Raw genomic sequence first — 13,919 nt, 5'->3', positions numbered from 1 at the left:
ACAATCTTACTCAAACGCATTTTATGTATGCATTTCATGTAAAGCAGCTTTTTATCAAAATATTTCATTCTATTTTCTTAAAGGGATCTTTTCACAGAATTTTGCATGTATTGAAGTTTGTCATTAAATGCTTTAAATTGATTAATGTAAACATTGGATCTAAAAAGCTCTGTAAAAAAACAAGAATAAAATTAAAGAAAAAAAGTAAACCTCAACTGGGCTCGAATTGCTGACCCCTGTAGTAAAAGTCTAATGCTTAGACAACTCAGCCATCCGTACTCGCACAATGAGTGATGTATTTTATACTTTATAGAAGCAATCCTTGCAGTGTCACACAATATAACGACAACAACAGAACGTTCCAAATGAATCAATCATTTCGCGCTGCAACACTTTATAATCTTCAGGTTTTTAAATTGTCAAAAGATGCCTATAATAGATATTTAAGAGTATGGTAAATGTTCAGTATTACCGCTTCCTCACAAATATCATAACTTTAACAAACATTTGCGATTCTGAAACATTTCTTTTTTAATTTTGTCAATTTACCCTAAATGTGAGAAGGATCCTTTGAATGCCGTACAGGAAACTGTGTATCAATTGACACAAGCATTTTGTATGAACTGCATTTTAAATAAAAAGCAAAGTTACATGAAAGTACATTGGTTTATAATACAATTAAAATACAACATTACTCATTCTGATGAAATTTACTAACCTGAGAATTTCTCGTGATCGTTATGATTTGATGTCCAATAAATGTGTTTTTTGTCTGAAAGCTTAAGTTGTCCACTCATGCCATCAATATGCATCTCAGAATGGTGTTCCATGTACTGAAAATGGTCGATGACTGCAAAATAGTTCAAAATACTATCACATATATTAAACTTTAAAAAAGTGTATACATACATCATCTGAATTGATGCCTTTCAATGCATTTACCTTGCCATAAAATTGTAAAAAAGCTTTACCGGGTATGTGCCATCCCAGACCTTTGCCATCATATCATAAGTCACGATGGACATTTGCAATTACTGACATTTGCCACTGCCGTATTTTCCTTTGCCATCACTAGCATTTGCCATTATTCACCATTTGCCACTGGGGAGCTTTTCTATCACTGCTATTTGCCACCATAAGTACTTGCCATCACAGACTGTGGCAACTAAGGACATTTTCTGTCCCAGACATATTGTACCATGGAAATTTTCAATCACAGACATTTACCAGGGTTACCACCATGCATATTTTCCATCACAGGCATTTGCTACTTCGGAAATTTGCCATTACATACATTGCCATAACAGACATTTTCCCCATTGAAATTCGTTATCATTTGCTACTGTTGACATTTGCCAACACATACATTTGCCAAAAAAGAAATTGCCCTATTGACATTTGCTAAAATCAATACACATTGATAATAAAACAATTTAATCAACAAAATTGATAATGACACATAAAAACAAATATTTACATACAAGTTTCAAAATAATATATATATTTATTTAATATAAACCAGAGCTTGTCACAAAATGTGTGAAATAAAGTGACTTTCATATACATTGTACATCTATACACTGAAACATTTTGATATATTTAAAGTTTTAATTCAATTGCTGAAAAAGGTGGAAGTAGTTTGCTCCACTTATTTCAGACATTATAACCTCTCTAAAACTTTGTTTTCTGGGGTGCAACACTCATGATAAGTTGATAAAGGGGCATAACTGTTTTTAAATAACAATAATAACAAATGCACAGTACAAAGTTCATAACAATTATCACTTGGAACAATGCAAGCATATTTGAATAATAATATGCTCAATAGTGTAGCAATAGTTCAAGGGACAAATGTGTGTCTACAGACAAATGGAGAGACAGATGTCCATGGAGAATCCAGTATATTGCTGCCCCCCCCCTCCCCTCGTCCATTTTTGGGGTATAGAGAATGTAATAAGTATAATTAAGAGGCACGTACCTCGGCAGGCTTGGAAAAAGAACAACTTTGGTTTGCCAGCTAGGAGCGGACAATTCTTGTCATTAAATTTTTCCACCAAATCAGACACAAAAATAAATTCCTCATCAATTGACATCAGAGCATGATCAATCTGGCCACTCTTGCGAGGATTTGCCCGCTCATCGCCATGGGTGCTTATCATGAACAGAAACATGTAGCAAGTAGTGTTGGCTTTTTCAACGGCGTCATCTATTACTTTATTCATATCATCTTTGTTCAAGTCTTTATCATTTTCACTATTGAGCTGATCCAAACCAAGTTGTCTGGCAATTTGTTTCATGTACTCCAAGTCTTGTGAAGCACCAGGCCTGGGTTTTTTACTGAAAGTTTCATTGCAAATCAGGACAGCAAATCCTCTACTTTCTTGGCCTTCTGGTAACGAATACTTTGGTATTTCCATTGTGATGGAATGAATCTGGAAGACAAAACAAAAAATGAAAAAAAATGTGGAAAATTACTTTATGAGCACTTATTCCATTTTTCATCTTTTTACCACTTTGCTTTTGGAATTGGTTTGTTTAATTGACTCGTAGATACGCCAGGAAAGACCTGATCAGGAAGGAATATTGTCACTCTTTATATACTCCTAGTATAGTCCATAAGGGGCTATTCTATAAGAATATATAGAAGGCCATCAAGAGTATTGCGGTAAGCACTGGTTATATAGGAAGGCTATTACATGTTTTATCAACCATTAAATGTAAACTAAAAACATGGTTTTCTGGTGCTAAAAAGTATAGCTCCCCAGGGGCTGAACAAGGATATTGCCAAAAATTCAGGTTTGTTTGATAAGTAAGTGTACACTAAGTCTTTTAAATAATGATTCATCATCGTCTTTCTCAACATTTTTTTCCATCCAAAACATATTCCAGATGTATTTATACAAAAAAAATAATGAAATTGTTCAATAACTTATCTGGGCCAGGTATGAGGCCAAGTTGCTTTTTACTGGACTTGAAGCCACAGTGTTTTGTATTGACCATTCCTTATTTGGGGTCCATAATTGAATTAATGGTTTATGATAAGAATCTTTCATTGTGATATGACCCATTTGCGTTTAGTGTATTGTTTAAATTCTTCTGTTACCATTTTTGTATTATATTTAATACATATCATTTGTCATTTTTCCTTCGACTTCATTTCAATTTGTACGTTAGTAATTCAAAGTTCTCATGAAGGCATAAACATGACCATGTAAAGTATTCAAATATTCAAAAATAAACCAAACTGTAAACAAAAAATCAATTAGCTTGATATATGTTGTTCATTTTACTTGCAAAACAATTAAGGTTTGTGTTCTTTCTCCTGGTTTCTATGGAATATCAGAAATTTTGCATTTCTCAAATAAAGCTGATAAAATGTACCAACAATTACTAAAATAGTAAATGAAATTTTGTTTGTTAGTACATCAATTTATCAATTTGGTGTTCGAGAGCCAACACTAATGATGTCTAAAGACCGACTGAGGTAAAAACATTTATCCTTGTTATTAATTTTCCTAAAATGTTCATCATGCCTATTATTTAATTTTAAAATTTCAATACGTTAACAACATAATCATAACGGACACGAACAGGGTCAGTTTAACTTGCACAGGGATCTTTAAAAAAAAAAAAAAAAAATGTATATAATTTTTTTTATTTTTTATTTATTTTTTAGATCCCTGTGCGTTTAACAATGCAGAATAGGACCCTGATAAAGGTGTTTAAAAAGCAAAAAAGGTGTGCGCTTTCACAAAACATTTGCATTTTGAACAGACAATACAAATTCCTCAAGACTATATGTGTGCAACAGGTAAACCTTAATTGCGATAGAAATGTCACATTACTGGAAAAAAATCCCCTTCTGAAATCGAAAGTAACAGCTATGGAAAAACCCACATAAAAATTACGTCATTGTTGACATCCGTCTTACAAGGCGATTGGTCACGGAATAGGTAATTGGAAGATTATCTGCAAACTCGGGTATCGACGGTTTTCTCGAGCATTTTACGGAGAGATCCGGAAAATAAATGTTGTCGCTTAGTTCATTCAGTGGTTTAAATGAAATCTTGTATGTTACTTTACAATTAACACTGGTAATGAAGGTTCTTGGGTCGCATATTTTTTATGCCCCCCTTCGAAGAAGAGGGGGTATATTGCTTTGCTCATGTCGGTCTGTCGGTCGGTCTGTCGGTCGATCTGTCGGTCGGTCCGTCCACCAGGTGGTTGTCAGACGATAACTCGAGAACGCTTGGGCCTAGGATCATCAAACTTCATAGGTACATTGATCATGACTCGCAGATGACCCCTATTGATTTTGAGGTCACTAGATCAAAGGTCAAGGTCACGGTGACCCGAAATAGTAAAATGGTTTTTGAATGATAACTCAAGAACGCATAGGCCTTGGATCATGAAACTTCATGGGTAGATTGATCATGACTTGCAGATGACCCCTATTGATTTTGAGATCACTAGGTCAAAGGTCAAGGTCACGGTGACCCGAAATAGTAAAATGAATTCCGGATGATAACTCAAGAATTGCATACGCCTAGGATCATGAAACTTCATGGGTTGATTGATCATAACTCGCAGATGACCCCTATTGATTTTGAGGTCACTAGGTCAAAGGTCGAGGTCACGGTGACCCGAAATAGTAAAATGGTTTTCGGATGATAACTCGAGAACGCATACGCCTAGGATCATGAAACTTCATAGGTAGATTGATCATGACTTGCAGATGACTCCTATTGATTTTGAGGTCACAAGGTCAAAGGTCAAGGTCACGGTGACCCGAAATAGTAAAATGATTTTCGGATGATAACTCAAGAACGCTTTTGCCTAGGATCATGACACTTCATAGGTACATTGATCGTGACTCGCAGATGACCCCTTTTGATTTTCAGGTCACTAGGTCAAAGGTCACAGTGACAAAAATCGTATTCACACAATGGCTGCCACTACAACGGACAGCCCATATGGGGGGCATGAATGTTTTACAAACAGCCCTTGTTTATTGTATATTTTATTTAAAAAAATATCCTATTACCAGATGAAAATCGATAGAACAACAACACTTGTATAAACTTTAGCTTTATACTATCGCTATTTTTAGATCAGATTAGGGTTTTTCCAAAAATGTGAGAATATTTTTTTCGTCAGCTACGGGAAGATAAAATCGTCAGAAAATGCGATATTTTATCATTATTAATGGAAAAGGGGAGGAAGTAATAGGATAAATAGAATATTATGTGAGTTTTGGATAAAGATCAATTGTATCATGCTTGGCTCGAACCATGTAAGCGCTAGGCAAGCCTCGCGCCACCATGGTTCTAAGCCTTGCATGATAAACTTGATATGTATCCAAAACTCACATAATATTCTCAGGGGATATTGTATTGATCTCCGCTGTCTGTCCGTCTGTCCTTGCCACTATCTCCTCCTACACTATCAGCACTAGAACCTTGAAACTTACACACATGGTAGATATGAGCTTATGTTCGACGGTGAGCTATATGAAATTTTGATCTGACCCGTGGTAAAAACAACTCATCTTACTAACAAAAAGGTAGCCTCTCACTTTAACAATTTCTTTACTACAGTTGCATCAAAGCTTGTTGAAAAGTTACCCACCCCTACTAAATTGTTTCATTTAGACTCTCGAGCCTTGTTGACTAGATTTTTACAGAAATAGAAATGTTAATAGTAATAGCAAATTTGCCTTAAAGGGGCCTTTTCACAGATTTTGGCATATTTTGAAGTTTGTCATTAAATGCTTTATATTGATAAATGTAAACATTGGATCTTAAAAGCTCCAGTAAAAAATCAAGAATAAAATTAAAACAAGGAAAAAAAAGTAGCCGGTACCAAGGCTCGAACCAGTGACCCCCGGAATCCTGGAGTTAGTCTGAAGTAAAAACGCGTTAGCCCTCTCGGCTATTCCGCCGGGCATGCACAAGTTAAGTATTTTATACCTTATATAAGCAATCTTCGTAGTTTCGTAAATTCAAACGACAACAACAGAACTCTCCAAATTATTCAATCATTTCGCGTCGCAACGCTTTATAATTTTTAGGTTTTCATATCGTCAAAAGATACATATAATGGCTATATTGGACTATGGTAAATGTTCAGTAATACTGTTTCCTCACAAATATCATAACTAAAACGAAAATTTGCGAATCTGAAACAACTTTTTTCAATTTTGTCAATTTACCAAACCGTGAAAAGATCCCTTTAAAACACCGCTTAAAACATGTTTCTGAGTCTTTTATCTTCAAAGAACTAAAAAACCAAAAACTTCTAAAAGCACTGGTCTAGATGAAATTCCTGCCAGGTGTTTAAAGGATTCTGCTAGTTTTATGAAAATAACTGTAACTGTTATTATGAATATGTCATATACATAAACGACCTGCCAGATACTGTCCAATCCTCAGTATACCTTTTTGCAGATGACACGAAAATATTCCAACTGATTAACGACAACAAAGACAGAGAAATCCTGCAAAGCGATCTAATCTAAAACAATAAACAAAATGGAGTGATACATGGCGGCTAAAATTCCACCCTGACAAATGCAAATACCTCCACGTTGGAAAAAATGAACCAGACACTAACTTCCAATACAAACTTATTGGGAAAGCTTTAGAAAGAACCAATGAGGAGAAAGACATAGGGGTTATAATAAACGACAAGCGCTCTTTCGAAAAACATATAAGTGAAAATTTTTTAAAAAAAGCCAACTCCATGTCAGCAATAATTCGAAGGACATTCCAAAACCTTGATGAAAAAACATGTCTACCACTATATAAAGCACTTGTAAGATCACACCTGGACTATGCCAGCTCGGTCTGGTTCCCTCATCTTGAAAACACAATGACTTAATTGAAGGTGTACAAATACGCGCCACAAAGCGACTCCCATGCTTTAACAACTTGAATTACGAAGAAAGACTAAAAAACTTAAACTCCCAACGCTCAATTATAAAAGACATCGTGGAGATATGATTCAATGCGGGGAATCACGTGGTCAGATTTGAGAAAAAATGGCCGCCGATGCCTCGATTCGATGGAGAAATTTAGTCTTCAAACAGGTACATCTACCTTATTACTTACTTGTTTTTATTCGGATAACGCCTATCATAGGGCCAACCGGAAGCGGTTTCAGCGAATATCAACCGTATTCCGCTGTTTGGTTTGAGTGTGGAGATAACTCATGGAATATTTCGCGATTGATAGAAATCTACAAAATCTCAAGTGGTCAATATGACCAAGAAGCTGCAGACTTTATTAAGTGGAGGAAAGATCATTCTAAACGTAAAACAACTAGAGAAAATACACACAAAATCTTTGTACAAAGACCAACATTCAGTTTCGCGAAAACACTGCTTTACACTGAGAGCAGCAAAAGTCTGGAATAGTCTCCCGGACCGTGTAGCAAGTGCTAAAACTATAAATTCATTTAAAATTAGACTTGACAATCATTGGAAAAACCAAGACATGCTATACAACTATAAGGCAGCGATTAATTGTAACACCGGAAGTCACATAAGTCGCGACCTTGAAGGTTATAATGAAGACTCTGAACCGGCGAAGAGGCTTGACCTGTGCTGGAAAATATCCATAAGTATCCATTAGTAAGTAAGTCTATTTCTGAAAACTGTGTACCTGATAATATGAAGGAAGCAAGAGTGAAACAATTGTATAAGAAAGACAGCAATCTTGATGTTGGAAACTATATATCAGTTAGCATTTTAAGCATTGTTTCAAAATTTTTGGATTAAGGTATTTATACACAGCTTGAGAATTATTTAGTAGATAATAATTTATTATATGAATTACAGTAAGGTTTTAGAAATTCACAATCTACAGACACATGCCTTGTTCATTTAATGGACCACATTAGAAATAATCAAAGCGCTGAAGGCACTGAAGTTGTTCGCTATTGCATAATTTAAGACGCAATTCATTTTTCAAAATTAATCGCACGTTTGAGATGAACACACGCCATTCACATTTATGAAGGTTGTCTCATAACGCACGGGTCGAGCTTTGTGTGCACTTTTTATCATCCTATTTTTTTCATAGAGATAACTTAGACAAAATAAAAACAACATGGCCTTTTTTGGACGTTCTGAAAGAACAGAAAGTATGATAAAAATGGCAGTGAGAACTGAATATAAAGACAATTTGCATTCACCATCATATTAAATTAATATTGTTGGAATATCGAATACCTATCTCACTAAGAATATTATTTCATGATGAAAATTCACTTTACAAAACTTTTGATTTTTGACACCATATACAAATTCAAAATATACAAGAAGATCATTGATGAAAATAAATAAATAATAAATCTGCGAGCAATACTTTTTACTCACGAATTAGGTAGTCATCAAGACAGCCCTGTTGACCCGTACATTGTTGTTTATGCATTACTTGTAACCCTAGAAGTTCACACGGTGTCAACAACTCTTACCTAAACATAGGTATAGAGCACTCATGCGCTTTTTCGGCGTAGCTGTTCTACTCAGCTTTTCATCTTGATGACTTTTACATAACGCCAGCAGACACGCATGAATATTTTCGAATATTTCATAGGCAGGTTCGAGATAAAACCTCTGAACTTTGGCTACATCACTGTGTCTGTGCTCAGCGCAAAGGATGTAGCACTGTTCAGTGTAAGGAATTCCGGACTACTCTCTGAATTTTCAAACGACACAAATTGTGGCCCAGTTACAATTACGCGTTAAAATCTATTTCGCAGAATTTCAGTTTTGCTTTCAAGATGAGAAAACATTCATTACCAAAATAGTATAGTGTCACGATAAGAAGAAAATCGTTTAATTATCCAACCACAATGTTTGCCGTACTCCTTCAGCACGTCTGGAAATCGTTCCTGAACGCCTGGATAGGCTGCCCTTATTTACAAGTTTGCTATTTTGAATTCAATTTTGTATCGAAAAGAATTGTGCTAAAATGTGCCATTTACAATTCGCAATGAGATTTTTAATGACCCTCGTCATGCGAAAGTGTGTCTTATTTCATATGCGCCCATCATATATATATATAGCCCATTCAGCCTGCTCATTTCTCAGTCTGGAGATACATAATGAGACCATAACATATTGAGTGATTTTATAGCGAACAGCATAACCTCTGACCAGACTGCGCAAATGCACATGTTGTGTTTAAGAAACGCTGGTCGAAACGCATGAGACCTATTTTCGCATGACGCGGCTATAAAAGTGTGATTTAAATGTGTCGAAAGAAAACTGCTTTTAAATCAAACATTAACATACGATATATTTCGATAGTAAAGAAATATACTCATAATAAGGCATGTGAAGACACATATGATGTGCACTCCCGTAGTATATTTTTTATCTTCTTACACTAATGTGTGGTTTGACACTGACAACACACATTGCATGCGGTGAATATGCAAATTATAAGTGAAAAAACACAATAGTTGAACTTTTGTTTTCATTTTATTTATTTATTTATTTAGAAAAGTAAATTGCAAACTTTATTTCAAAGTCAGCGTTTACGCCGACTACATTTTAAAAAGATATTTCTTGTTCTATTTAGTCGTTTTCGGTTTTAGCGATTATAAAGCTTTTTTGAGGTTAACTATAGTATACCTGTAGTAATTGATGAACTTATGTCCAACGTTTTATAAATTGAAAACTGTGAATATAAACAAGCTTAACCTTCTACTATTGCGTTGTCAGCACCCGTAAATACAAAAGATCGCCGCTATCTGTTGAGAACAAAAGAACGTTTCCAAGAAATCCCCGCTGTAGAAGCATGAACGAGGTTACGAAACAGATCATTCGTGTTATATTTAATTGTTTGTTATATTCGGTTTTAAGCGATTATGAAGCATTTTTGTTGTTGTCTATCGTAAACCTGATGTTATTGTTGAACTCATGTTCAACGTTTTATAAATTTGAAATATAAACAAGCGCAACCTTATACAATTGCGTTGTTTTCCCGAATCTATTAATAGCCTCAGATTAACAAGCGTAACCTGATACCCGTGCAATTGGACTCTCCATTGTTTATCAGCAGCCGCATCTATTAATAGCCTCAGATTATGAATGGGCTGAGCAAAAATACCACGTCATGAAGACGCAGCAGAAAGTGGACTATTATAATCTTTCATAAACAATCTTAATCATTCATAAACAATCTCTTCTGCGACATAGTAGTAGGCTCTCCGTAGATAAGCCGAACCGACTAAAAAAAATACGTGGGTAGCGACGAAAACAAAACATACAGAATTGAAGGTATTTTTTCGGAAATCGTTTGCTTTGTTAAGAAATATAAATGACCTGATTTAAACCGGCTTTAAAATCCATGACTTGGAAAAAAACATGTCTTTTTTATTTATACAATATTTATTGTCTCAATTAACCAGAGTTCGTTGTGGACAATCGCATTTGATAGTCCTAATTTTGGATAACAACATTAGCTGGTCGCTACGCGACCAACTAGAAATGCTAAGGTTAGATTTAGACTTAGATTTGTACATGAATGTATATTGAATGTACAACAATTATATGAATGTACCCATCAAGTAGCTGTACAGGAAGAAACAAGAGGTTTCAGATATATTTCACTCTATACATATATGTGAAACAGGTTACCCTAGGGCCGGACCTAATTTGATCCTAATTTGGTGATGATGGCGAACAAACTTTGTAGAGGACCACCATGAAAACTATTATGGTATACGTAAAACAACTATCTGCATTGTAGATGTCGAGAAAACGCTTTAGGGAATTTATTGTGCAATATAAGTCAATATATATCATGTGACCCCTAAAGTGTGGCCATTTAAGAACCCCAGGCACGATTCAAACTAATTTAAAAAGGACCATTAAGCAATGGTACACAGATATTCTTAAATCCCTGACCTTTAGTATTTCAGAGATTTTTTTCTTTAACTCTTAGTTTACCACTAAAATATGTTGGTCAAAACACTGCATTTCTTGTGCTGTTAATCAGACTTACGGATGATGTTATTTAATATTGGAACGGTCTATTCATAAACTCGAGTTGAGCTGTTTTCTATAGACATATAGCAAACTGTCATCTTCAACCATATTGTGTATTATATAATGTTAACATGTACATATTAAGTTTGTATAGATTATCTTCTCAGAGATTGAGAACAGAAAGTTGCAGATGGTCTAAACCCAACCCTACACATGTTGAGAAAAGGATATGTATTGCATAGAGACGTTCCAAACACGAATATGTTTTGCTTAGATGCCAATTATTCACAGATTTAAGATGTTAATACATAACTTCACGTTTCAAAAACAGACCAAATATGCAAACATTTATATAACTTATTTCTTTGGATAGAGAATCTATGTTAGGAAAACTGTGTCCATGCCGCATTTTTATGACCCCCTTCGAAGAAGAGGGGGTATACTGTTTTGCACTTGTAGGTCGGTCGGTCGGTCCGTCCACCAGATGGTTTCCGGATGATATCTCAAGAACGCTTAGGCCTAGGATCATGAAACTTCATAGGTACATTGATCATGACTGGCAGATGACCCCTATTGATTTTCAGGTCACTAGGTCAAGGTCACAGTGACTCGAAATAGTAAAATGGTTTCCGGATGATAACTCAAGAATGCTTAAGCCTAGGATCATGAAACTTCATAGGTACATTGATCATGACTGGCAGATGACCCCTATTGATTTTCAGGTCACAAGGTCAAAGGTCAGAGTGACTCGAAATAGTAAAATGGTTTCAGGATGATAACTCAAGAATGCTTATGCCTAGGATCATGAAACTTCATAGGTACATTGATCATGACTGGCAGATGACCCCTATTGATTTTCAGGTCACTAGGTCAGTGACTCAAAACAGTAAAATGGTTTCCGGATGATAACTCAAGAATGCTTACGTCTAGGATCATGAAACTTCATAGGTGCATTGATCATGACAGGCAGATGACCCCTATTTATTATTAGGTCAATAGGTCAAAGGTCACAGTGACTCGAAACAGTAAAATGATTTCCTGATGATAACTCAAGAATAATTAGGCCTAGGATCATGAAACTTCATAGGTACATTGATCAAGACAGGCAGATGACCCCTATTGATTTTCAGGTTACTAGGTCAAGGTCACAGTGACAAAAAACGTATTCACACAATAGCTGCCACTACAACTGACAGCCCATATGGGGGGCATGCATGTTTTACAAACAGCCCTTGTTAGTTAGATTAACTAACATGTAACTGTCTATTATATGTACAGGTAGATTTCTCCATTAAACATATTCTATGCATATCTATCTATTTATGCTGTTGAGCAGCTCAAACATGTAAATTGCTGCTGTTTTTGTATGTGAATAAAATGTATGTACATTTCATTTGTTATTAAAGCTGGAGTTAGCCAAAAAAGGAATTTAATGGGTGCCTGTTTTAAATTTAATTAAATTATATATTCCATGAATGCCATCTACCATACGTTTTTGTGTTGCATACAACATTAATATACAAAGGTTTACAGTTTCTTACACTTAAATTGTTTTACTCACATCAATCAATCAAAGAGTAAACTGTTAATATTTACTTGTATAACGCCTATTTCGATTCTCTTAGCGCTGTGTTTTTTTCTAAAGGAAAATAAATGCCTAATTTTTATGTGATAAGAATCTAACATGTTCAACCTTAATTTCATCTAGGGTAGGTCATAAAGATTGTTAGTTTGTTAATTTTATCGAAAAACAACTGTATTTTATATTTGTATATATACTGTATTTTCAGTATTTTTTTGTAGGTTCTTGTTATTGCCTTATTATGTTTTTGGGTGACGAGTAAATGTATGTTTTAAGTAATGAAACATGTTTGAATAAGTATGACTCTTCCTTTTAAATATTTACTATTTTAAATATGTATAAACAGCTTTTCATTATTGATTTATTTTATTTATGCATGCCTAATGTATAATGTATAATGTACACTGTAAGGCAAACTTCGCTTTCTCATAATTTTGAGTACTTGTCATAAGTATGTATATAGGTTTATAAATATTGATATCACACGGTATGTACTAAAATGTGTCCACATGGTTTATTGGCCTTCTGGAAATGTTGCAAAAAATATTGAATCTTGCAATCTTGAATATGTTAAAATCTGTCTACGGGTTTAAGAAAGAAAGTCATTAGAAGAAGCAGTTTTTTATTGAATGCATGCATGCAATCACTCACTCATGCATGTAACGACCGACAAAACAGTGTCCTTAAAGTTCCCTATAATATGCTAATCAGCTAAAAATATTTACAGTAACCCTGTTTAAAGAATTGAAAACAATCAGTTCAGTTATAATCATGGCTCTGAAAATTGCCAAAAGTAACATCACACCATGATGAACAGTGCATCTTGTTGCTGTGAAAATTATAAACTTAATGTAAACCCAAATTCATATTTGTAAACTTTGATAAAGCCCATTTGGGCGAAATATTGGAATAAAAAGAGTGTTTTTTACCATGAAAATGAATGTAAACCGTTTCTACAATTGCTTAACTACAAAAATGTTAATGGGACAAAAATATTGCTTTTTAACCAAAGAGTTATATTTCAATAATATTATACATATATACAAAATAAAGTTAATTGTTTATTATAGACTAATTTGATCAAAACAAAATGTTGTTAATATATCCACCAATATGTACCGGTATCGTATAATATGATAAATGAACTAAATTATGAACAGGATTTTACATGAAAGACAAATGTTTTCGAACTACAAGATGATATCCAGTTAAAAAATATAGAGAGAAATTATGTGCATGCATTTAACATGCATCATTTCAAACAAATTATCATAAAAGAATGTTTATTCTGATGACAAAAAGAGTTTTCACAAATGAGTACATGTATGTACATTTACA

At 34.4% G+C, this 13,919-nt stretch overlaps 1 protein-coding gene across 1 annotated transcript in view; it reads right to left on the bottom strand.

Annotated features, from left to right (window-relative positions):
* LOC127870027 (uncharacterized) overlaps positions 1-13,919 on the bottom strand; it is a 62,811-nt gene that overhangs the window by 23,662 nt on the left and 25,230 nt on the right. Inside the window, exons 9-10 of the mRNA XM_052412687.1 lie at positions 1,979-2,432; positions 719-850 (exon numbers count right to left, since the gene is read on the bottom strand). Coding sequence (XP_052268647.1) covers positions 719-850; positions 1,979-2,432 — 586 coding nt within the window. The remainder of the gene's footprint in view (positions 1-718; positions 851-1,978; positions 2,433-13,919) is intronic.

The sequence above is a fragment of the Dreissena polymorpha genome, chromosome 2, assembly GCF_020536995.1.
Source record: "Dreissena polymorpha isolate Duluth1 chromosome 2, UMN_Dpol_1.0, whole genome shotgun sequence".
In the NCBI taxonomy this organism is placed as follows: Eukaryota; Metazoa; Mollusca; class Bivalvia; order Myida; family Dreissenidae; genus Dreissena; species Dreissena polymorpha.
This window is presented reverse-complemented; position numbering and strand designations above follow the sequence as displayed.